General features: G+C 42.6%; 1 protein-coding gene across 1 annotated transcript in view; it reads left to right on the forward strand.

The window, feature by feature from the left end:
• Positions 1 to 623: 623 nt before the first annotated feature.
• The window catches only part of PARD6G (par-6 family cell polarity regulator gamma), a 114,266-nt gene continuing 88,043 nt past the window's right edge, over positions 624 to 26,846 (forward strand). The window contains exons 1-2 of the mRNA XM_053243222.1: positions 624 to 1,037; positions 22,974 to 23,196. Coding sequence (XP_053099197.1) covers positions 966 to 1,037; positions 22,974 to 23,196 — 295 coding nt within the window. The 5' untranslated portion in view covers positions 624 to 965. The remainder of the gene's footprint in view (positions 1,038 to 22,973; positions 23,197 to 26,846) is intronic.

The following is a 26,846-nucleotide window of genomic DNA, read 5'->3' on the forward strand; positions in this document are numbered from 1 at the left end:
ATACATTGTTATGCTGTATACAAAGAAGAAAGGGGGAAAGTCCAGCTGGAAGTTATACTGCTAGTTTTCTTCAGTAGACAACACTATGGGGAGAAAGAAGCTGCAAAGGTGTTTTCTAACACACACACCCAGGTGTGTGTGTGTGTGTTTTGTTGTTTTGTTTTTGCTTGTTTTTAAGAATTGTTCTTGCCAAGCGAAGAAAGTTGGGACTTTCCTGATTCACCTGAGAGGGGAATATCTCATCAGCATGCTCTGATGTTTATAGACCTGTTGTCCTGCATACCCTTCCACATGAAAACGTCTCAGGTAAATTTAATTTGGCATTCCTAATAGCGCTAGGATTTATTTATTTATTTATTTATTTATTTATTTATTTATTTATTTATTATTGCATCGAACATCGACGGCGTGATCTGTGAAAGTGTGGAAATTTTAAAAGGAGGAGTCTGGTGGTCAGCGGTGTTTAGACTTTTGCTTGATATAGGCGATTATAACCCACTGACTAGCCCGCTGACAAATATTGTCAGCATCACGATTAAATCATAATCCACAAAGGGGCGCCCCCTGGCGGCCTGGGGGGAAGAGTTGAGTGGTCCTGGATTTGAAAGAGTCGAAGACTGTAGTGGGCGGTTCGCATGGAGGCGGAGCCCAGTACGTGCTGGAGCCGCCTTCCTATTGAGTCAGAGAGGCGCGTTGCGAGCTGCCTGAAAGCGAGTGTAACAAACAGAAGCCCGGAGAGTAAGCCAGGCGGGCGTTCTGATTAGCGCGCTGGGACAAAGTAAAAGAATCTTGGGAGGCTGAACGTTCCAAAGAAAGTTACATTCCAGGGTCGGAGCAGCAGCAACAAGCCGCAGCCCGGGGGCACTTTCTCACGGAGGCGGTGGATCTGCCAGCCCTTGCGGAGCGAGGGCGAAGTGGAGGCGAACGACGACGGGGGTGGGGGGGTTAAACTGGGGGCCGAGAAAATGAATCGGAGTTTTAATAAATCTCAGAGTCTGCGGTATATTGGTTATAGCGCGGTGGAAGTAAAAAGTAAGGTAAGGACTGACTACTTGCAATCTGGGGCAAGCTTTCTTCACCCCACCCCCTTTTAATTCTTTTTTTCAAATGAATGAAGACCCTCCCCCTTTCTCTGGTCTTCCTCCGCCGTGTGATGCTTTGTTTTGGTTTTTTAAAAAACACGAGATTTTCTTAGTCCTGCGTCAAAGGGAGGAAACTTATTCTGCTTGCAACTTTTAAAAACCCATCTCTGCTTTCAGTTTATGAAGGAAGAAGCAAATCGCGAATCTCTCCCTCTCCCCTTCTTAACTAACTATGAAGTGTGTTTTTCCCTCTCCATCCATCGTTGGGAACGGATCCCATAGCAACTTGCCTCGCGATCTCTAGGGCATTTGCTATGGGTGGTGGGTTTATTTCTCTGACTAGACATCTTTTGCGGCTTTTCTTTGTCTTGTGCTTTTTGGACGCCTGACTATTTTAATCTCTGGCTTCAAACTACATGCTATGACCAGGCGGAGATTGCGGCACGCTTCTTCCTTGGGGGTTGTGCACAACAAAAGGAGATACACAAACCTGGGTTTCGAACCGGGGGGTTGGAGGAGAAGTCCACCAGGCTTGCTTAGTTCTAGATTAATACGTCTCGGGGCCACAAGAAGGGCAGGTGGGAGGGGATGAAGTTGCAGCCGTCGTTGGAGCACAACCCGCCCCCCATTTCGGGGTAAACTTGATCGCCACTTATGTAGTAGGATCGACTCCAGCATGAGCAAAGCGCCCTGCAGGCTCTTCTCTGCACATCTCTCATTGTTTTTCCTTAAGGAACACTTAAGAAGTGGTGGTTGGTTTTTTTTCTGTTTAAGGGGAATGATTTTTGTAAACGCGGGAAGGTCGGCTAAGGTGCTGGGGCGGGGGGGACGGGACACGCGGATAGCATTCCTTCTATCCCCCCGTCGCCGCCCACTCCGCTTCTCCCCCTACTTTCGCCTCCAGTGGCGGAGGCCGACTTCCACCCACGACCTCCTTCTATAAACACCACCCCGTCAGCAATTAAAGCCTATATTGGCCCACTTTAATGTTTAAGGTGATCTTCGCCTGGCGCTGGTAATGCTGTCTTGCACGTCTCCAGCTCTGCCAACTCGCGCTCTCGTCGTGTTTAAACTTGTTTCGAGGATTGTCGCTCTCTCTTCTCCTCCTCCTTAGTCTCTTCATTATCTAGTGAAACTCTCTTCCTTCTCATTTTGTGTGTGGGGGGGGAGAGAACCCCATCTGCTTGTAAGGAATCTTGCTAAAAGCATCCCCCCACACTTGTGGTCATCTCTCTGGAAAGATGACTTGCTGCCTTAAGTGCATCCCAATCTGTGTGTGTTTTTCCTGATGGCTTTTTGAAGAGCCATTTGGGAATACTGAACTGGAGCAAAGCCTGCCTTCCTTGCCCTAGGATCAAGCCTGACCAATGATAGGGTGTGTGCCTGTAATGAAACATAAATTACACACATCTGAAGCATATGCTTGGCACTCAGCCTATGTTTCTATGTACTTCCGGTTTTCAAATAAATGGGGGGGGGGATTCCTAACAGGGGAAGAGCCTATTTCCAACAAAGACCCATTGGATGAGTTTGCAAAGTCTACAAGCAGAGCAGGAGGACAACAGTGCTCCCCTATTGAATATCTGGGCTCCGGAGCACTTGGTATTTGGAGGTATACTGCTTCTGATTATGGAAGCTCTATTTAACTATCAGGTTTAGTAGCTGAAGATAGGCTTGTCCTCCATGAATTGCCTCTTTAGAAGCTTCTAAGATAGCAGTCATCGCCACATCCTTTGACAGTGAATTCTGTATGTTAACCACACTTTGGATGAAACAGTATTTTTCTTCCTTTTTTCTGTCCTAAAAGTACGGCCAAATCACATTTTTGGGTGACTCCATACTGTAGTATTATGAGGAGGCAGAAAATCTCTATCTATACCAATCTTAACCTTTTAAACCTCTGTCATGTTTTCCTTCCACTTGGTTGTCTCCCTCACCCCAAAATGAAAAAAACTGTAGACGCCTTAGCTTTTCCTCATAAGCAAGATCCTTTGACTGATCATACAGAAGTATTTTGGGAAATCGGGGGTCTCCTATGCATAGATTGCGGCCTAGTAATGTAGTATGGCACCCTGGAGTCCCCTGTGACATCGCAAAGGATCTGGGAGCATAGGTTCTGTTCTCACAAGGAGCCAGCAATCCTGGAAGCAACATGAGGCCAGATTGGAATGTTCCTTTTGGGATGATGGATACCCCTTGGGCTGTTTCTCCAGTCTGTATGTACATGATCCTTTGTCCTATTGTTGGATCATTTCCTGAAGCACCCTTACCATTTTTGTTTATATTTCTATCTCGCTTTTTCTCCAAGGATCCCAGAGTGGTGAACGTGGTGATGTTTATCCTTACAACAACTCTATGAGGCAGGTTAGGCAAGAGATAGGCCTAGAGCCACCCAGTGAGTTTCATGTCTGAGCTCTGGTTTCCTCAGTCCAAGTCCTATACTATGCTCTCCTTCCCTGGCCTGCTTGTTGCCATGGCCACTTGATTTTGCATCCCACGCTCCTTACTCATCTGACCATCCCTGACCCCTCCTTCCAGCCTTATTCTTGCAAGGAGTACAGTAGGCAGAGACTGCCCCACTTCTGCATTCTCTACAGCCTTTTAGCTCAGTTTTAGGACTAAACACAGCACCCAGAGACAAAAGTTTGGGGTGGCATACGTATTTGATAGATAGATAGTTGAAGTCCTGTGAAGAAGAGATGCTGAGTGAGAGCTGGATTTTAGTTTCTGTTCTGTCACCATCTGAGCAAATTCCTTACTATCTCTCCCCCCCGCCCTCAGTTTGGCAGGTTGAAAAATATAGACACTAATATATGCCTCTGCTTGTCGGAGACGCAGGGATCTCTAGACGCAGTAGCTTTAGTTGACACTATATTAGGAATTAATTGGCTCACCTGTTTTGAAAATGCTGTTTTAACTCTGAGCAGAAAGATGGAAGGCAATTGGCTGAGTTGCTGTCTCTTAATCTTCAACATCTTTTTTTACAAATATAGTATGTTTCTCTCTGCTGTCTTTGTACACTTGGAATGCCGGCCTCTGAGACCTAGTCACAATGGAAGTTCTAAGACATGCAATATGAAGGCTGTGTCATCCTAAGCATATGCTATGCTTGGCATCCTTTGAATTAGCTGTTGTAGAAGAAAGAACAAGCCATATGTATAAGTGCTGACTCATTGTTGGCTTATCTCTAACAGTAATTGGCTGGACTAACTTGCTATGGTTCATACAAAACAGCCTAGTATATGTGTGAATTGTATCTAAGAGGAGTATACATTCTGCGACCTGTAGAGCCTGTTCAGTACTCCCTTAATCCTGCCAGACCAGAGCAACCTAGGAAGCTTCCTTACTCCAAATCAAAACATCGGTCCATCTAGCTCAGTTTTGTCTACATTGTTTGGCTGTGGCTTCTCTGAGGTTTCAGGCAGAAGTTCTTTCCCAGCCTTACCTGGAGATGCCAAGGATTGAACCTGGGCCCTTCTGCATGCAAAGCAGATGCTCTACCAGTGAGCCACAGCCCCATCTACCTAAGCAACAAATAGGAGAGTGGATGTAAATCTGGTAGCATACCCCCCCCAACTCTTTTCAAGTGTGTTCATTTTCTTAAGCACTCAATACAGTTATTAGCAGTCAATGTAACTGTTGTGATATGTGATCAATTTCTAGGCTCAAGGGTGCTTGCATACTACCTGCAGTAAAAGAACCTTAATTCAATTGGTTACAACTAGTGTTCTGTTATTGGTGGTATGGATTACTAAGGATTGTCTGTGATTACTACTTCTGATTATCACAGGTTTGAATATCATGGATGGTAATCATAATATTGTGTTCCAGGTAGATGTATTCTGTCCTACTGGAAGTATATATAAGAGTAGCAAAGAGAGAATGCTTCCGATGGTGGGTGGGTGTGGGTGTGTTTATTGCCAATGGTATAAGGTTGTAGCAGTGGCTCGGCTTGACTTACCTGGGAGGCAGGACAGAGGTTGTTCAGACAGTTAATGAAAATATTGTTTTGACCAAGAGTAACGTGCTTCTAGGTCATTAACTCCACTCAGCTACATTCCTAGTAAATCAAACCTGATTATGATGATTAGCGTGTCATGTTTGTAGTCCTCTTCCTTCAGGCAGTGGTACTGTTCCCTACTGGTGTCTTGAGACATGTTGAAGCTAAAGGGGCAGTCTTTAGGAATGTTTATATTGCTGTATAATATCTGTATATTTCTTTCCAAACATAATGTTGACAGAGCAGTTCACAATAACATCAGGCTTATCGTTTGAATGATATTGTCTTTACAATGACAGATCTGGAATATGTATCTGAAAGCTTGAAAATGTGCGTCTCCTGCTTGATTTGAGAGTTGACCTCATATGTGGTGGCGCCATAGATGGTGATGTATCCAGAGACACTTTACTCCAGGACCATCTGTTCATAAATGCTCATTGGCTGCTTAATATGCCCGATTGTCAAGCTAAAGCCTCTTCTGCTAGCTAATGCAGGAGTTCCCAACCTTGAGTCCTCAGATGTTGTTGGACTAGGAACATAGGAAACTGCCTTATACCAAGTGAGACAATTGGTCCCCTTAGTTCCTATTGACTATACTGAGTGGCGATAGCTTTTCAAGGTTTCAGGCAAGAGTTTTTCCCAGTCTTACCTGGAGATGCCAGGAAGCTGATCTGGAGCTGTGTTTATGCAAGCATGCAGATGTTCTTCCATCTGAGTTATAGCCCCATCCCCTAAGGATTATAGTCCTCACATGTTGTCTCCCATCCAAATGCAAACCAAGATGGACCCTGCTTAGCAAAGGGGATGATTCATGCTCACTACCATGAGACCAGCTCTCCTCCTCAGTGGCCGGAGATGTAGTCTATCTCTGTTAGACTACAACTCCCATCCATTCCAAGGTTACAAACTTCTCTTGTACTGGGAGAGTGGAGATCTAAAACATTTGAAGCTGGCGATTAAATAGTGATCGACACAATTAACTTACCTGCTTGGTATAGAGAAACTTCTGGACTCTGGGTCATGTACAATATTGTCTTTCATGATTACTGAAGCCCAAATAATAGATTAGAATTGAAGTTTCCTTCCCCTTTGGGGAAACTATAACAGGTTTGTGTATGTCTTTCGAGTCTGCACTTTACAGATGCTGGCAGTGCAATATGGAGTCTCACTTAGCAATCCTATGTATGTTTCCTGGGGGTAAGTCTGAACACAGTGCAGCTTCCTTCTGAACAAGCGCACAAACATGTGGTACATGTAAAGATCATGTGGTCTTTAAAATGCCAAATATCAGTATCCTAATGAAAGTGGGTGCCCATTACATTGCAGAGATTTTCTTCTTGACAAAGGACCTATATTAGCAATTTGGATGGTGTGTGAGTTCTGAGTTAGGAGGTAGAACTAAGTGTATCTAATACACTGAAATGTGCAACTGTTTGACCACACATTATGCTGGTTTATGACTGTAATAAAGATTGACTGATTGACCACACAAATCAGGGCTGCTCAACTTCGGCCCTCCAGCTGTTTTTCAACTACAACTCCCATAATCCCTAGCCATAGTGGTCCATAGCCAGGGATTATGGGAGTTGTAGGCCAATATCTGCAGGAGGGCCAAAGTTGAGCAGCCCTAACACAAATCAATAATGTTGACCCAGTCTTGCAAATAAGTCCTCCAAAGTGATTGCAGGTGGTCTGAAAGAGAGAAGAGCCAGCTTGTAGGTTATGGTATTTCTCTGTAGGTGGCCATTCTTAGTTGCCACAAGCAACCAAGCAAGGGGCTGTTTGCAAGCATGGACTCAGTTTTCTGGCGTGTGAGTTCATGCATTCATCATTTAAAAAAAAAAAAAAAAAGATCATCTTGCTTCTGTGTTGTAAATGCCGAAACGTGTTGAAACCTGTCAGAGAACTAGAAGGTTGAGAACGAGAACTCATGTTTTCTTGCTTAGCCTCTCATGCTGTAAGAAATAAGTATGAGTGGGTGCAGTCCAGCATCTTGGGCCTCCAGGTGTAATAGGGTTGGGATCTCACTCTTCCTGTTGCATATGTTTGGAAAAAGATATGACAGGCCTTGGAAGGGTGGAATAACATACTCCACATTTGAATCAGAGCATTTCAACAAGCTGCTGGGGTGGGGGGGGGGAGGAAGGGCCTCAAAATGTGAACTAGATGTTGGCTTTAAGTGCTTCTTGCTGTGTGTGGCACTTTGAGAGTGGCATTTAATACAGTTGCAACGCTGTCTTACTGTGAAGCGGGGAGAGTTGTATCACTAACGTGTACATTAGGTACCCCTGAAGTACTCATGGGAACACTGAGTTAAGTGTGGTGTTTTCTGTAGACCTCTTGGGCTCTTAGTAAGGGCTGAACCAAGCAAGCTTTTAACTTGTTGGGCTGGAATGCTTTTGATGCATGTCTTCATGTATTTCTGTAAGTATAATCTGCTTCATGGTAATAGCTTTGAGACAATACTGGAAGAAAGATGGTGGAAACTCAGGTTATTTATTACTGAAACATGCACATTTTCTGTGGTTGACCCCTGTGGAAGGAAGCAGACCTTTTGATCAGTATCTGAATAAGTATATGCCCACATGTTTTGAAACAAGGAGACTGAATATTGATATTTAAGCTTTTGATATACACAGGCTGCTTTGAAAAGCTGTGTGGGTGTGATTGTTATCACTTGTAAAATATGGCCCCAGTGCAGGCCTTGACAAATATTCTATGGATCTAGGAACTAGACAGTGAAAACTTGACAAAATTACTGGATGTAGTGATGGACATTGTGGGGGAGGGTAAATGGGATTCTTTACAAGTAACATAGTCAAGTCAAGCCAAGTTAATCTTTATTTACAGTCATTGACCAAACAATACAAGTAACAACGTTAGAACAGAAACAGGGCTGCCTTAGGGAAGAAAACTCTTACCTATGAAAGTCCTAGTCTAGGCACAACAGTTCAATTCCTAGGTGCCATGGTTCCATGTCACCTGGGATTTGTCAAGCCTACCCCAATACCATTTCAAATTCTGCTTTCCAATCCCAAAACAATCTCTGGATTTAAAAAAAAAAAAAGCCTTGATGGGTACTAATTTGCCATTGATAACTTGTGTTGAAAAATGTGCAGCAAGGTTGGCTTTTGTATACTTATCATCACTTCAATACAATGAAGGTAAAATAAACTTTTTCCCTTTTCATATATCTAATGATTTTGGATTCAGCTGTTCAAGATGAATGGAGAATTGAACACTTTCTTTTCCTGCTGTGCTGCTAATCTATCACTCACTTGGATTTGTGTTGGCTCTGTCTGCCTGCTTTTTTTAAAAAAAAATTTTATACCACCTCGCCCAGATGGCTCTAGGCCAGTGGTTTCCAAACTGGGAGCCTCCAGATGTTGCTGAACTACAACTCCCATCTGCCCGAGCTACAGTTTATTGTGGTTGGGGGTGATGGGAGCCATAGTTCATCAACATCTGGATGCTTCCAGTTTAGGCGGTTCACAAATATAAAAACAGATACAGATACAAAACAACTCATTAAAACCAGTTTAAAATCATTTCAGTACTCACTAAAGGCCAAGCTAAAAATATGTGTTTGTAGGGCTCTCTTAAAGGCTGGGAAAATTCTTAGGGATTGAAGAGATGGGAAAATTAGGGATTGAAGGCTGGGAAAAATCCACAGGGAGCACATTCCAGAGTCCAGGAGAAGCTACAGAGAAGGTTTGATTCTAAGCTGCTGCCAGGCGAGCTGGTGGTAGCTGGAGACAGAGCTCTCCTGATAAACTTAAAGTGCGGTAGGGATCACACTGAAGAATGTACTCTAGTAGGTAAATGGTAAAGACATTTAGGACTTTAAAGGTAATTACCAGCACTTTGTATTTTGCCCAGAAACATATCGGCAGCCAGTATAACTTTTAAAACTGGCATAATTTGGTTTCTCTGAGAAACCCCAGAGACCAATCTGGCTGCTGCATTTTGATCTAACTGAAGTTTCTGAACAGCATACAAAGGCAGCCCCACATACAGTGCATTGCGGCAGTCAAGCCAAGAAGTTGCAATTAGTGCACCACAGTTTTGAGATCATTATCTTCAAAGGATGGGCACAGCTGCCATATCAACTGAACTTGAGAGCGCTCCTGGCCATACCCTCCACCTGAGACACCAGGGTGAGGTCTGGGTCCAGAAGCACTCCCAAGCTATGTACCTGTTCCTTTAGGGCAGGTCTGTTCAACTTTGGCCCTCCTGCAGATGTTTTGTTTTTGTTTTGTTCAAAAATATTTTATTTATTTATTTATTTCAAATATTTCTATACCACCCAAAACATGTGTCTCTGGGCAATTTACGATTTAAATATGTTGGCCTACAACTCCCATAATCCCTGGCCACTGTGGCTGAGGATTATGGGAGCTGTCTTCCAAAAACAACTGGGGGGCTTAAATTGAGCAGGCCTGCTTTAGGGGGAGTGCAACCCAATCCAGAACAGGAAGTTTTATCACATAACTCAAATTTATGACCCCTCACCATTAGTACCTCTCTCTTGTTTGGATTCAGCTTCAATTTATTATCCCTCATTCAGTCCATTTTTGCCTGAAGGCGGACATTTAGGGGAGCTATGCCATTTCCTGATGATGATGTCATGGAGAAATAGATTTGAGTGTCGTCTGCATATTGATAACACCCTGCTCCAAATCCCATGCTGATCTCACCCAGCGGTTTCATGTAGTTAAATAGCATCGGGGATAGGATGGAGCCCTGAGGGACACCATGTTTCATAGAGCAGCTATCCCCGAGTGACACCATCTGAAATCTGCCTGAGAGATAGGAATGGAACCACTTCGAAGCAGTACACCTTATTCCCAAATCTCTCAGACAATTCAAAAGAATACCATGGTCAATGGTATTGAAAGCCGCAGAGAGAAAAGAACCATCAGAGTCACGCTCCCTCCAATGTTCTCTCTTAATTTTTTTCATCTGTGTGTGGAATAAATTTTGTTCTGGTCAGCAGTATCAAGACAGTGTGTGCCCACATGCATTCAGAATGGAGCATTCCTTATTCAAAAAATTAACTGAGTGGGCATAAAAAAACCTTGTGAGCATGTGTACATCTTAGAGGGAACACTGGCTTCCTTGGTATAGATAATCCATCAGGCTGCCCAAGGCTTTCTCAATCCCATAGCCCACTAAAGCCAGTTCAGAATGGATCTAGATAATCAGTATCCACCAAAACTACTTGGGAGTTGATCAGTCACCACCCTCTCAATCACCTTAGTCACCTAAAACATAGCCTATTGAAATTGGTAGAAGTTGACAAAGATGCAGCCTAGCCTTTCCATACTGTTAAAGTGGTCCACCAGCACAATCTCTAATAGATTCTGGTTTTGGCAGGTTTTTTATTTATCTTGGATTTACAAGTATTGCTTTATTTCAGAAGAAAATTTTTAATTCCAAAATTTGCAAGATTTGAAAAGTAATGGGTATTCTGGGCAAACTGCCTGTATGTATTGCATGCAAATATATGTGGCTGAGCTTAGTGACTCCATTTAGAAGAGGAAAAGCAACTTATGGAGGGAGGAATCTGGAGTGGTTGGCCTCCTACTGCTTCTCTGCATCATCCCTTCTGGGGCTTCAAAAAGGACTTTTGGGCTACAGTTTCCCACATCTGAGTTTAACATTTAGTTTGGCCCTAAGCTGTATCAGAACTCTACATTTGGTAGACATTGCCTATTCAGCATCTCTCACTTCTGAAATCTTGATTTTGTTATCCTGTTAACTGTATCTTTACAGCAGCGTTTCAAGCACTTATCTCATATAGCCTAGTGACATATCTGTGAGCATCATGTGGGGTAGGTATGTGCACAGTTTGGCTGATTCAGTGGCGGGGTTTAAAAAAACTTTTTAAGGAGCAGGGAGGGTACCCATCCCTCCCTGCAACATGTTTCCCCTACCAGCGCTGTCTGCAAAACCAGCATACTGCTGAATGGGGCTGCAAGGAGTTACCAGTTTTGCAGACCGCGCTGGTGGGGAAAATGTGGAGGGGGGGATGGGTACCCTCCCTGCTCCCTAAAGGTAACCCTCCCTGCCGCCAAACACCGGACCATTGAACCAGTTAATGCACATTCCTAATGTGGGGCATGCTGTTACTGTTATGCTTTCTGAGGCATTAAGATATGGGTAGAGTTGTTGATAAAATGTTGAGATTGGACATTGTCTGATGCAGTGAGGGAATCCTGAAAGTAGGCAAGATTTTAGTACTACTTTATAAATCTAAACTGAGAGCTTAATATCAGCCCCACCCACCCCCCACACTTTTTCCCTTGTTTCTTCTGTCTTTTTAGAAACCTAGTGGAAATAGGCAGAACTGGAGGATTTCATAATTAGATTAGGTTTTCCCAAGGTAGGTCTTCATTTGGAATCTCCTCCTGAAAAATTAAAAAAAAATAGTGTGCCTTTAGCAGAAATAATTGAAATAGTAATTGTTAAAGAGGCTGGCTTCTACCAAGTACACCTAAGTATAACAGCCTGGTGAGAATAACTTTAGTCATGTTTAGGTGTAATGGGGATATATTGCTATGTCCCTGCCTATTTTGCTAGTGTTAAATCAAACCTAACAAGCTGTTTCCTCTGTTGGAAGAATTAATGGTGATCTGAAACATGAAGGAAATATCCCCAGCATCAAAGAAACGAGCCTTTTGCAGTCCTGTTCCTTAAATCTGGAAGGGAAATAGAATTCTGAATATGCCACTCACACCACCACCCAGACTAATGGAGCCTTCCCTTCTCCTTGTTTGGTTTGGTGTGTTGTATTCATACTTTAAAGGTATAAACCGCAAAGCTTTAACTGTGGACTCTTATGTGACTTTGGCCCTAGGTTATTTTGCACACCCATTCATGCAATAAGTGAAGCTTGTCTGTTGCATGGGAGATGTTCCTCCACAGTATCTAGATTGGTTTTAACTGTGGGTATTGTTGACTCTGCAGTGATTTGGATTTCTGACACATGCAGAAGTCAGTCAGTCAGTCCTCTGGGAGTTCTGCCCCATGAGTAGCAATTGCTAGGGCAAAGCAGCATTAAAATAACTTGTTTTGTCTTGCTTGAAAATGTCTTGTGGATACACTAAAGCCCTTTAGTAGTGTATGTTGTGTTCAGTGCAGGTACAGTCTGTGTACAGTGCATGTATGTACAGATCTGTATACATGTTGCATTCAACACATACAGTAGTACACTTTCTGTCTGTCCTCTGCATTTGAGGGAGTCTGTAACCAAATTCACTTTAGGTGAATAAATGTATAGTCATTCATGCAAAATCATATATACTAGCCTAACCCACGCAGAGCATCTGCGCACTAGTACTTGATTGTTCCCCTGCCACAGCCCCATTCACCTCAGAGATCTCTCCACCCTTAGCCGCACTCCCGCTCCTCCTTCTCCACCCGGTTGCTTCCATCCCCGTCACTACTCCATCCCCCTTGGTCGCAGCTGCAGCATTGCTGGTGCCTATTGGCCAAGCTGCCATCCCCTATCCCCAGAGACCTCCTCACCCGAGCCCCACTCCTGCTCCTCCCCACAGGAGCAGCAGCAGTGGTTGACCGGGCCTTTCCTCGCTGCCACCACCACCATGGCCATTTGTTCCCCTCAGGCCACTGACAGGCCTATCTCTTGCCTGCCTCCCTCCCTCCGCCAATGGCCTTGATAGCCCCAAACAGCAGCAGTGGTTGATTGGGCCCTTCCTTGCTGCTAATAGGCATGGCCATGGCCACTCGTGCCTCTCTGACAGGCTCGGGCCCATCCCTCGCCCTTCCTTCCTTTCTCTCTTCCCCTCCCCCCCTCCATTCCTGAGTTAACCGATCTCGTTTCCTCTAATTCACACAGTGGCAGTCCCCTTCTCCTGAAGGGGCTCTTTCCTTCCTCACGATCCCTCTCTTCGCAGACCCTCGCCATCTGTGTGTGTGTGTAATTCCTCTCCCCTACTATCAAGAACATCTTCCAACCACTAACAGTTGCATTCCAACTGACCTTAACCATCACAGGCTCCTCCCCATCTGCATATGGAATTCCCACTGCCCAATCACCATGGTGTTTCTGCTCGCAAACTCTCGCGAGAGCTGCCACACATGGGATTAGCCACGGGTACGCCTTAGAGAATTATAGATAGATGTGTACAGACACGTATACATACATACGAAATAATGTTTGAATAGCGCTACATCCTGCTAATTTATTTTATGAATTTATTTTAGAAACCTTATCCTTTATATCTTGGCATGGTAGAGTGTCTGTTCTTTCCCAGCCTGTATTACGTCTTTAAACATGTTAGCAGTATGCCTTCTTGAACTTCTAGGAATGCAGCTCTCGTTTTGAAGACGGTTTGAAAATTAAAAACATTCTCAATGTTGGCTTTAGATGTCCAATAAAAAGAGGTCTTAACCTGTACCTCTTAAAGCTTGGGAAACAACCTTTTCCCGCTGCTCTTAAAGTTGGTGTGACATCGTTTTAATCTTAACATATTTCTTTTAATGCTTTTTCCCTCCACAAATGGAGGTATTCCTCTTATTCTTCTTAGTTCTCAGTGTTTTATTGGAAGTGTTGCCAGAAATGTGAAACTTTCAGCTAGTGTGTTGATGGAAAATTTTGTAATATTGTTGAATTTTTCTGAATTATTATTCCACAGATGAGAAAGACCTAATCTTTGTAGCTCTTGGAACAAAGTAAGAAACAGTTGATCCAGTTTCTTGTGGTTAGCTTCAAAACATAAGGAATAGTATCCAGACTAAATATAGTACAATGTGGTTTGCTCTTTTAAGTTTATGTTACTGCTGTTCTTAAACGAATCAAGATGCCAGATTTCAGTCCCTATCTTGAGTAGTTCTGGATTGTTTGTATTGTTCATCAATTGTCATAGAATTGTCTACATCACAGATGAGTGGGTAAGCTGCATGGTACTACATCTTTCAGTCAGATGTAGAGTTGAAAATTTCCCTGGAAAAATTCCGCATACTTTGTGTGTGTGGAAATTTTTCCATTTCTAAAAACTGATTGTTTCACAAAATGGTAATAAATGCCAATGCAAAATAGGCAAAGTTGCAATTAATGTTTTTCAGATGATTATTACTAAGAAGAGTGTAGGAGACTACATATAGGATTTGAGTATTTCAATAAAAATAGTTCTTTCCATGTAAAGCTTCAAATTTGGTTCAGTATAATATTTAGATCACATCAAGTTTAAATTCAATTGCTCCCCACCCCCCTAAATCAAATATTGGCTGCCTGGAAAAACTTTGAGATACAGCATGGGAAATGGAGGCTTTTTACTAAATAAGTCAAATAACATGCCTGATCAAGTTACAGTATATCTAGGGCAATGGAGAAAATTGAATAACACATTCCGAGGGGGGAAACTTTATGTAAATTTAAGCAAATGAGAAAAATTGCATGGGGAACTTTTCTGGAAACTTTTCCAGAAATAATTCCAGTCCAAAAATTTCTGGAAAACCCACACCTCTGTTTTCAGTGAGACTTGTATCTGCATACTGTGTGGTAGGTATAAGCAAGCCATGATAGATCTAATTTGGCCGCTATTATTATTATTTCAATTTCTATACCGCCCTTCCAAAAATGGCTCAGGGCGGTTTACAAAGAGAAATAAACAAATAAGATGGCTCCCTGTTCCCAAAGGGCTCACATTCTAAAAAGAAACTATGGGATGCCAAGTTCAGTATACAACATCCACACCTGTGATGGAACTGACACAATATCTGGTACAATACCCATGCCAAGGGCGTTTTTCACACAGGGCTTTTAAAGCCTTTAGCTTGCCTCTCCTCCGGAATGGAAGGTGTGGGTTCACACATTGGGAACACATCCAGATTTACCCTGAAGTCCCTGCAAGCTATCAGGAAGCACTTCACACACAATTTGGGCTTTTCACTGTGTTTTAGAGTGTAAAAAGTAAATTGTGCTGTCAAGTCAATTTTGACTCCTAGTGCCCACAGAGGCCTGTGGTTTTCTTCGGTAGCTTGACTTATATCCGCGGTTTAAAAAAAATCCACTTTTTACATCGGTTTTTTGGGGACAACTTCAAGTTCACAGTAAAGCCTTGTGGTAAAGCCTCCTGTGTGAAGAACGCCCAGGTACATTGAGGTGAGGGGGCTGGAGCCAAGAAAAGCTTGGTAAGGGACCTCTTCGGGCCCTGAATGAGGAGTTTATTTGAGAGCCAGGAGCCCTGCCTCTGCATGGCCCCAATGCAAGGCATGTGTCTGAGCTATCTGATTTACCCAACCTCTGTTTCCTGCACAACCTTCCGAAACACATTTCTGGTAGTGAAGAGGGCTTTTGCAGGGAGGGGAGAGAAGTGAAATCACTCCCACTCCCACCCACCCCCAACCCCAAGTGGTGGGCTGCACAGCACGCCTTCAGTGCAGTAGTGTCCTGGTTTTCCTGCAAGCTCTTGCTCTACCCTCTTTAACACTGCAGAGATTGTGGGCCAGGTTCTCCCCCCCCTTTCTTTAAACTATTTTTATTTATGTGCAAATTTATTATCAATCTGTTAAAATTCATACCACTAATGGGCTGTGTCTGCACTGTGTCCTGATGTTTTGGTTATCCTCAAATACACTGAGGATAAAGTATTCCCTGTGCACCTGACGGTGGGTAGAACCAGTTGTGCAAGAAGTTTCTTTTGAAAAGTAAGTGTGTGTGTGTGTGTGTGTTGCAGAATCGTAAGAACCATATGACTCTACCTAGCTCTGTTTCAGTTAAGCAAAACGTCTTTTACTACCTTCCAACAAAAATTTCTCATAGCAGTTTACGCAGAAAAGGATTAATGAATAATAAAACTGAACTTGTGTGCACTAGTTCTGGATACAAACCTGATTTTTTTTCAGGTCTGTGGCAGGGATAACCAGTGAAGCAACAGAACTTTTTATCCCATGTCCAAGATGATGCAAAAGTAGTTTCAAAGCACTTGTGCTGAAAAGTGGAATGATTAATGGTAGCGTTAGCAGATTTTTGTTGCCAGCTTTGCCAACTGGAAGACTTAACTGCTTAATAAGGTCATGATAACATTAGAACAATTCAGACCTATGAATGACCTCACACGGGGCATATGCCTAGTAAAAATAAGCAAACATAGGAGGTGGCTTTATACGTAGTGTTTCAAAATCTGTACATGCTTGCAACCAACAATGCAAAATTGTATAAATGAGGAAATGCCAATAGACCTCTTAAATAAGACATTAAAAGCAGTCTTGCAATATCAATACAACCATGATTAAAATTATTATTTTTTAAAAGAGGTGGCATCCAGAGTGGTGCTCACCCAATAGTACAAGCCATTTTCTCTACCCCCCTTCTTTTTTTGCAGCTCTCTGAGCCACTCAAAACTCATTCTTTAATTGTTCAAAATAGCACAAAAACAACAGATATGCAGCGCTTAGGTATGAGGGGAGGGGTGGATAGCCGTGGGAAATTCCTATGAGGTCTATTACTATCTCATTGAAAAAGAAATTGGCTGAGAGGTAGCAAGGGCAGGAGGAACCTTAGAGTCTGAACAGGAAGGGGGGACGCAACAAAATAGACTATAATACAAAAGAGACATTCCATGGTGATGTGGGATGCAGGCATAAGATGGTATGCATCTTCTACACAAACTCTGCAGTTGTACTATGTTGTTCTGTTGGAATTTTGGGAAGTTGTCACTTGGAGTCGTATTGCTATAAAGCCTTTATGCAAGGAGCTTGCTGGCAGTTCATGGAAGTAATTATCTGACCTGCATAGTGATTCCAGCGACATCCATAAATATGGGTTCTGCGCCTGCGCAGACAGACTTCGGGTAGAGTTCGTTAGTTTGTTAGCTCCTCGTGACACCCTTAACCACCTTCTGCACAAGCCTGCAGTACCCTTAGCGTGGTTGGGCGTCCCCTCTTTAGTTTCTGCATGACCTTCTATGCATGTCCATTCCATCCTATGTCTGGCCACTTGGTCCTGTGTCTGGCCTGGCCACCTCCAGCTTTGCATAGCCGTTTCTAGCTTGCAGTCTGCAGTGGGGTTGGTTGGGCGGGTTTTATGAATGTAGAATCACTACCAGATCATCTGTTACAGGTAAGCAACCTGTTTATCTGGATAGTGATTCCAGCGACATCCATAAATATGGGTGAATCACGAGCTGTCCCACCGGTGGTGGGTCCTGCAAGCTATTGCAATACTCTTTTTAAAACAGCCCTGCCAAACTCTGCTGCTGCTGTAGACTGAAGGTCCAAGGTGTAGTCTTTGACAAACGTTAGACTTGACACTCAGGAGGCCTTGCTGGATGCCCCTTCCCTGCAAGCTAAGCATTATCCCCCAACACACACCGTGACATATGCAGTATTTTTAACACATGGCTTCTTGAGGGCATGAACAGCAACTGAAGTCACAAGAATCTAAGAATCTAAAACAGATATATGTATATGCAAATATGCAGTAGCAGAAACATTTTGACAGGTAACTTAACATATTCCCATCCCACATATTTATTTCCCAACTCCCCCCTCTATCTCTAAAGCACCTGGTGCAGGTCATAATCACACTCTTCCACCCGGCTCTGTGCGGGCCAGCAGTGACCACACCACCCAGGAGAGACTAAAGAGGATTTGAGAGGGCCCGGGGTGTGCGGAGGCCCTGGACTTTGGCCCCAAAGTCAAGGGGTAAGAGCACCACTGCTTAGGATGCTGTACGGGTACCTTCTTTAAAAAAAGAAGGGGGGGAAAGCTTCTCTCCCACACTTTATTTCTCTGAGTGTTCAAGGTCTTAGAGCACAAGTGAGTGCATTTTATTTTCACAAAGCACCCAGCAGGTCTGACTCCTGCATTTCACTTGTTCTCAAAGTGCTGCTTTTGGTGATGGGCCAGTGGGGGAGCCGAGTCTTCCTCTGGTTGCATAATTTGAAATAATAATGCCATGAGAATGCTGCTGCTATGACCAATATTTACATACTGCTTTTCAACAAGAGTTCTCAAAAGTGGTTTACACTGCTTTATTCTGATATGAATAAAGATGCTTCCCTGTCCTTAAAGGGCTCACAATTTAAAGAGAAACACAAGGTAGATACAAGCAACAGCCACTGATTGGATGCTGTGCTGGGGTGGGATAGGGACAGTTACTTTCCCTCTACTAAATCCTACATGAGAACATCACCTCTTTTTAAAAGGTGCCTCTCTGCTCAGTTAGTAGGGGTTGGAGGCTAGCTGTGCAAAGAATATAGACTTCTTCTGGCATAACACCAACTTCTGCTCTAATATGTGCAGAGTTTGAAGTTGAGCCCTAGCAGAGATCTCAAAAACTCTGTTTTATAGAATTTCAGCTTCTAATATCTGCCAGTACACATAACTCACCTTAATTTGCAGAGATATCAGCAGTAAGGATGTGCATGGAACTGGTTCGAACTAAGCCAAATCTGGCAACAGAGGTTCGGAGGCCCTTTATGGGCCTCCAAACCGGTTCGAACGGTGGCTGGTTCCACTGGTTTGGTGGCGGGAGGCTGCAGCTTTAAGGGTGGGGGAGGATGCACTCCCCCCCCCGCTGGTGCTCGGTTCCTTAAACATCCCTCAGGGTGGCAGTGTACCTCCCTGCTGCTCCCTTCGCTACATTTACCGGAAGTAGTAGATGTGCGGGCGGGCGTATGCCCCCACTGGTTCCGTGCACATCCCTAATCAGCAGACGTGGGTAGCCGTTCATTCTCGACAGGCTGAGAACAGGAGCAGCAGCATTCTCACTGGCAGCTGCTTCCTGCTACATGTCCCACACACACACACACACACACTGCCACACCTAGTATTGTGATGCTATGTGGGGCATTGTGGGGGAGAGAGAGAAACTAGTACAGCTGACTAGAATGCTGCACTGATGGGGCAATTCTGTTACCACTTTGAGGAGAGAGGACCCACCAGAGGTCAAGGGCCCACTTGAACCTAGAGCCAGCTGTGGTGAATGCTGGGGAGGATTTGGCCTTTGTCTCCCTACTTACTCACTCCTAACAGACAGAGTTATCTGGACTTGGCATTTACTGAACAATTTTCTAAGTTCAGCTTTTGTGCTAAAATTTTTGATTTCTTCATGATCCTTTTAAATCTGAACTATTAGAAGTATTTGCCCATATTCTTCCTCATGGGAGAACAGCCCGTGGCACTTGATCAAAACTACAATAATTGCTGTTTACATCACAAAGAGCAGTTGTCTTTGTACATTCTAGTGGACACTTTTATTGTTCTTGGCATTGATTTACTATGGGAATAGACAAGAATTCCTGCTGCACTAGGAGTGTTTCATTCCTTGGATATCTGTTCTTTGTGTGTGCGCGCATGCACACTTGAAATTCTGAATCGACCAGATGGTGACTAATATTCAGGAGATTCCTAGGATAGGGACCCATTGTTTGAGAAGCAAGCATGTGTAATTCTATTTTGTTAGTCACTATTAGTAGCACTGTCAGCCTAAATTACCTTCAACACCTCCTCCTCTTGCTTTGGATTTGCAATGTCAATTGGGATGTTTGCATTAGGTAAGTAGGTCAAAGTAGATTACTGTACCTCATTGTTGAAAAACTGCCCTAATAAGTAGATTAGATTCCCATAATGAAGGATTGTTCTGGCTGGTGTCTTAATGTAGTCTGTGGGATAGGCAAACTTACAGTCTTCTAAAGCCATTTAGCATGCTGGTGATAGGCAGATTCAAAGCAATGGAGGAGACTCTGGAAAGTATCTTTAGACAAGAATAGCAGCTATGGGATGTTCTGTCTCTGCTAGTGTGGTGCTAGGAAATTATTGCTGCTGCTGCAAACCAGCCTTCAATGAGGAGGAGGAGGAGGAAAGTGAGGGGGGACCTATTTTTTTAATAAGTGAATCCATTGGGAGCAGTTACATCAGACGTATAGAGCCTAAAGGCAGGACCTTACAGCCCACGGAGTCTTTGTGGCTTTGATGAACGCTTGAAATCTTTGTGAAATGACTTTAAGTTGTTTGGTACTCCTGTCATAGTTCTGCCCACTCGTGATGGAAGCCACGTAAAAGGTCTCCGACCTGACATGTGCATTAGAATATTGTTCTGATGTATGACTGGATTTTTCACTTATAGATCTTTGGGGAAAGTGGCTGTTGTTTGCCCAAAGAATGAGACTTTCAAAATAAGTAAAATTGTTACCGTTTTCAGTATTATGCCAGTTTCTATTATGTTAGCATGGCTGCAACAAATGTTACAAAATAGAACTTTCCAAATAATTTTTAATGCTCGTGACTTCATGGAGGGGTCGGCTAAATTCATTAGGGCAATGGGTGTTTTTTCTGCCTCAAACATGGTTGCAGGAAGCTTTGCTATTTCATTATCTCCCAGGACTCATCTTTAACACGATCATTTCTAAATCTGAACATTCAGAATACGTATTTATCACACAGAGAGAGACAATTTCTCCTCACTCTGTCCCCACAGTCATTTCTTCATGGTCCTTAGCTTTTGCTGAAGTATTTGACAGCTGAAGCCTCTAATATTCCTCTCCAGCTCTGACCGCCTGGATTGCTTGTGCACTTGGATAACAACTCACTTGCTCATACTTGACATCTCTTAATTTCCATGTACAAACCCACTTGCACAATGAGTTGAGGATTCTTATCAGCTTTGCTGTTAACAGTTTCAAATATTGCTGAGACTAGGAACACAGAAATGCCTTTTCCTCCTGCAGGCCTCTTTTAGGCTACTCTGATATTAAAACAGCTGAACTAGGATTAGTTTTTCCTAGGAACAGTTAGTGCTATCCTTTTACCGCATGCTTGCTCAACATAAGGCCTGGGGCCCAGATCTGGCCCCCAGGGACTTTTTGCTGCCTCTCAGGTAGGAATATTCTGCAACAACAGGAGCCATGAAGAATTCTTGGCCTGTCTTGCTGATGAGCAGCAGTGCCTCAATGCAGTTGGCCCCTTGACACCTGGGCCAGAGTCCACTGACACCATCCCTCTTTCCCCTCCCCTTTCCCCCTGACTCCAACGTGGTGCTCCCTCACTTCTTCTCTTATTTTAAATAATTAATTTGAATGTAATAATTATAATGCTGAAAACTGACCTTTGCCTTGGCCCCCACAAACACCAAGTTATGCTTGGTTCTGGCCCACTGGAGCATTTGAGTTGTGCACCCCTGTTTTACCCAGTCTCTTTCTCATGGATGTATGTGGTGTTTTCCAATTCTGCATGGCTGTAGTTCGGGAAAAGTGTCGATCTCAAATGGGGATTTACAGATGTTACTCTTTGACTTTGCTTAGAGTGAGGGTGCAATGCTAAGTATAGAGGGGCAGATTTCCAAGATCTGTGCTACACTTTCCCCAGATCTTAGAAAGAGGCAGTTGGAGGAATGTAGTATGGATGGACCCTCAGTATGGTCTGTGATCTGCAAAGGCCTTCAGTGGGGCAGAAATCATCTTCAGATCCGGGTCTTGTCCCATTGGGACTTGTGTATTTGTCTGTGAGTGAGGAACAAGTATATTCCAAATCTTTATATTTGTAAATTATGTTTTGTTTTGTTTTTAACAAAGTAACTTTAAGTCTACTGCTTGCTCCCACCTGAAGACAACTGATCTTGCAGTGGGAATGCTGAGCATCCCACTGGTTGGGGAAGGGGAGGAGTGAATATATCCATTAATATAACTTCTGAGACATTGCATGGAAGAATGGATACTCCTGCTTAACATCTTGGGCACCATTGAACAAGAGAAAAATGCAAATATATATATATATATATATATATATATATATATATATATATATATATACACACACACACACACACACACACACACACACACACAGCAACTGTGACAATGTTGTGTCTGCTTGGGTGGGGGATTGCAGGGTGGGAAGAGTTGAACCCAAATAAAAAGTTAAAATTGGTTTCACTTGTTGCTACTGATGACGAATACATTTCAGTTCCGACTTCAGAATTGCAGGCACTTGAGCTGCCGTCCTAAACACAGTGCCTTTTATCACTTTGGAAAAACGAGTTTTCCAGGACTTTTAAGTGAAATATTATGATGATTCAGACAAAGCCAAGGTTAAAGAAGCTTAACTATACTTTGGAACAATGGATTATGGTTGGTTGGCAAACTAGAATTGGATTCCAGAGTAGGCTTGCAGCTGGTGGTTTGTCCTAACTGTGGTTTGATGAGATGTCAGAATTGACAAACCACCGATGTGGCCAGTGTTGCCACATTGGTGGGAGTATGGGAGTAAACTTTTGAAATTCAGCGCTGAGAAGATGGGAAATGATAGCAGACAAAAATGTTCTCATGACACTGTAATGTGATTGAAATTATTGGCCTTATTTGGACCAGAGAGCAACAGACCATTCTAAACCATGTTTTGCTTGATCTTGAGTTCTGAGATACAGCTTGCACAAACAGTGGTTTAGCATGAATGGAATCAGTGTGCTGTATTAGTAAACTGTTTAGGAAAGTAAACTGTATCTCTTAAGCTGGATGCAATCATTAGTTATCATACAAATGGTAAAGATTATGCCAGACCAGTGTTGTATATAATTTCTGGTGCATATACTGTTAAGCCAGGGCTTTTCAAGCTTGGGTCTCCAGAAGCTGCTGGACTACAATTCCTATCATCCCCAGCCATAATGGCCTATGGCTTATTTCTCTTTGGCCATTGTGGCTGAGGATGATGGGAGTTCTAGTTCCAGCATCTGTAGTCCCAAGGTTGAGAAGCCTTGTCTTAAAGTACCACTTAAATTGACTCTGATTTAAGACAAGTGTTAAAAAAATATCATTTTAAAATTCTATACAAGAATAAGTTTCCCATTCAGATAAGTCAATCTGTGTAAAAGTTAAGCTTCTCTTTCTCTAAAAGCATTGATATCTTGCTTTTTTCCTTGACTGCAGTTTGGTGCAGAATTCCGAAGGTTTTCTCTGGATCGTTACAAGCCAGGAAAATTTGAAGATTTCTACAAACTTATCCTTCACATCCACCACATATCCAACATGGAGGTAATGATTGGATATGCAGATGTACATGGGGATCTTCTTCCTATTAATAACGACGACAATTTCTTCAAGGCTGTTTCAAGTGCAAACCCATTACTTAGGATTTTTATACAAAAGCAAGGTAAGACAAATGGTTACCCACCTGCTTAAAAATTTAAACCTCTAGTTTTCTGAAATGATTCCTAGTTTTCAAAAAGTTGAGAAGAATCCCATTGTGTTGGGTCTTTTGCCGAAATGTTTGCTTGGGGTGGGAAAATGTGTTAGCAGTTAAGAAAACAGCAGAAATGTACTGAGAGCCAAAATGCTGCAGTGCATCAGCATATTTTAACAGCATGAAGTTGGAATAATTGGCATATTCATTTTTATTAATATGGCAAGTGCCAAGTTACTATTAATAGTGGTGATGCAAATATTCATATTTAGAAATTCCTCCCCTTATATCTAGGAAAATTTAAGCCTGTCCTTCAGTCCTCATATCGGGATGCTGAAATAATGGCTAAAATTCAAAGAAGGTTAGGTGTGCAACCAATGGGAGTTAAGTACCTTGTTCTCCATACTTCACCCATGAGAGGTGGATGAGAGAGTTCCAGTCTGCTAGTACTTGAACTTCTTTCTGCAGCCATTTAATCTAGACACTGAGAGAAAGGAAAAGAGGGAGAAATGTGTGCCAAGATCCTTTAGCTTGAAATTAGCATCTACTCCTAGCATGAAAGTACCAGAGAAGAGGAGAATGCATGTCCACTGCTGCATTAAGAGGGAATAACATGAGTTATTTCCCTAATCATTGGTTCTTGCAATTAATTATTTAAAGGGTGTTTGTAATGCAAAACAGGATTGCTAAACCCTGTTGAAGCTACTGCATTCCAAAGCTTATTTAATGAAAAGTTGTATTCTAAGCAGTCCCAGAGTTACTCCAAGAAAACTAATCTACAGTAGAAGATTTGGAAGAACACCAATCAGAATAAACTCTCTCTACAACAGAAGAGAGAGTATGATTAGGAGGGGCAACAATCAGTCCATACGTGCAGTATGTATATGCTTATATACAGAAATCTGGGCTTGAACCATGTGCTAGTATTTACCTTAGGGAGTATATTTCTTAAGGACACCTCAGAAAATTTTAACGTGGATTATTTTTTGATGCGAGGTATTCCCTGGGAGATCTCCACACAGCAGGCTTTACTGCTAGTTTTCTGGGAGGCTTTACTGCAAACTCAAAGTTATCCCAAAAGCCTGATGCAAAAAGTGGATTTTTTTAAACCCCGGATTTAAATCTGGCTGCACTCTAATGGGCAGTGAGAAATCCAAATTGTGTGTGAAGTATTCCCCGATAACTCGCAGGGACTCCAGGCTAAATCTGCTCAATATGTGAACGCACACCCTCTGATTCAGAGGAGATGCAAACTAAAGGGCTTTAAAAGCCCTCTGTGAAAAACTTCCTGGCTTTTAAGCTAAAGTATGTGTATGATATGCAGTGATGTGGGTTTAATGGGAAACTATGACTCAGGAAACTTTCTGTAACTTTTTGCAGAAAATATCCTGATGCCCTTTATAGATTATGTTTTTGACGCGTGTGTGTGACTTTATTACACAAAACTAAAAAAAAGTATCCAATGTTAATTGTATGGGTTGTATGAATATCTGTTTTCCTAACTGCTGCAAGTATTTGAAATGATATATTTGATTATAGAAAAAATAGAACACGTTAATCTATTTGTTTTGATTTACAAAAATGTAGCACTTTTATGGAAATTATTTTTGTTGGAATACTTTTAAACACAATAAACAATAGCTTTTTCACAACCACTTCCAACCTTCCCAGCTCAACGAAAGTAATGAAACACTGCTCTGTATGTTTCCTGGAAGTGAAACCAAAACTGTTTTAGGTTTTTTTGATGTAGTTGTTGCCAGAGAATTGAACAAGAATGTTAGCTTTGGCTGTGCAAATCAGATCGAAACCAATCAAGTGATTTCACCTAGCTTGACTTTTGTTTGGATTATTATGTGTATTTTGGTTTTAGTTTACCCTTCTGCTGGGTTGTGTGTGACACAGAAGCATGCATGTATGTATATACTCCCTAACACTTCCTAGGGATAATCTCTTGGGGGAAACTAATTACAACTTTGGAACTGTCTAATATTATGTCTAATAATAATTTGGTATCCATTTATTATGTTGCATTGTTACATAAAATTAATTTTGTACTGTTAGAAATGAAAAACTTTCCACCCCACATCATAGATAGGTAGAATGGTGAGTGTCTTAGCCTCAGCACTTTGTTTACATAGCCTCATTCTAGATTGTCCTTTTTTGATCACAAATGGCTAGTATAGGTATGTGTAACGTTGGTGGACCTTTTTTGTAAAACAAAAGCACAGATAATCGGCAACAGAATCATTTTGTTCTGCCAGCATCTGCTTATATCTCCCATCCATCCTCTTTTGAGGCGGGGTGGGTGGGAAACCTGAAGGTCCAATGTAGTTTGGATGTGATGCCAGAAAGTACAAAGCCAAAGGGATATCTCATTGTTGAATATTCATTGTTATAATGCTTTCTTATTAAAGAAAAAATGTAGAAAGGGAAAGGAGTGGGTGGAAGGAGAGGCTCATCAGTATTACGCCAAAACATAAGTAAACACACTGTGTGACATTCACGTTACTTTTGAGGAGGTGGAGTTTTGCACTTGAAGCCATTGAAAGGATTACCTCTGGTTGGTTAGAGGAAAATACTTCTTCCTCTGTTCCTCCTTCCTATTCCCTAACCAGCTATTACAACCTTACTTGCTGCAGTGCTCAGCTTTGCTGCTTCAGACATAGAAGCTATTATACTTTGGATTTGTTTTAAACAAAAAACTGGTAACAAAAACCTGTGAACAGTTGTATTTAAGTGATAGGTTTGTTTTGTATATCGTTTCAGCATCCTTAAGTACTAAAGTAATAAGTGGGTGTCTTCTCTGCAGTTTACCTCTCCACCTTCGGTTGCCTCTTAACACTGGCTGAGCCGGTTGTGACTAGATTGCCATCTTGGACAATATCCCTTTCTCATTTCAACATCAAGGGACATGCACAGATGTTCTGCTCTAGGGTTATTTCTGCTAAGCGTGCTGAACCATCAATGCTGCTAAGAGGGATAGAAACAGATTTTGCATAGGTGAAGTTACTAGAATGCTGCACACTGGGCTAGGTTTATATTCCCTCTAGTACGATTGGGTGTCCTTGAGCCCCTTCCGTACACTTAGCCTTTGTCCTCCACCTGCAGAATGGGATTGCTACCTTGCCTCACTGTGTTTGATAAAGGAAATGTTATCTATCTTGAGTCTCGGGGATTAGAGTAGGCAACATATCTAAATAAAAAAAGTCAGTTAATAAGTGAGTCTTCTGTCTGTCACTGCTGTGGAGAGACACTCACAAGGAAGGCACTCTGTGCCCTTTGCTGCCATTTTTATGGGACCACCTAGGCAGGCTGTGACTTATTTATTGATCATATATGTATACTGCCTGATATGTGTCTTTCTAAGATGCCAGGGCTCTTCTTTATCGAGTTACTTCTGAGGAGATTCTTCATCTCAGTGTAGGTGAGGAGAGGAGTGGCTTTCTTTGTTTGCTTGCTGACAGGTAGTGATGAGTTAATAGGTTTTAGCTCCCTGAGGCACACACCATCCCTCTTCTTTCTTCAAGGCCAATGTACAAAATCGCCCTGTGCATCCGTAGCACAGCATCCCTCCAGTGGTGGTTGTTGGTGTCTATTTTATTTTTCTTTGACTGTGAGCC

This window comes from Hemicordylus capensis, chromosome 4 (assembly GCF_027244095.1).
Source record: "Hemicordylus capensis ecotype Gifberg chromosome 4, rHemCap1.1.pri, whole genome shotgun sequence".
In the NCBI taxonomy this organism is placed as follows: Eukaryota; Metazoa; Chordata; class Lepidosauria; order Squamata; family Cordylidae; genus Hemicordylus; species Hemicordylus capensis.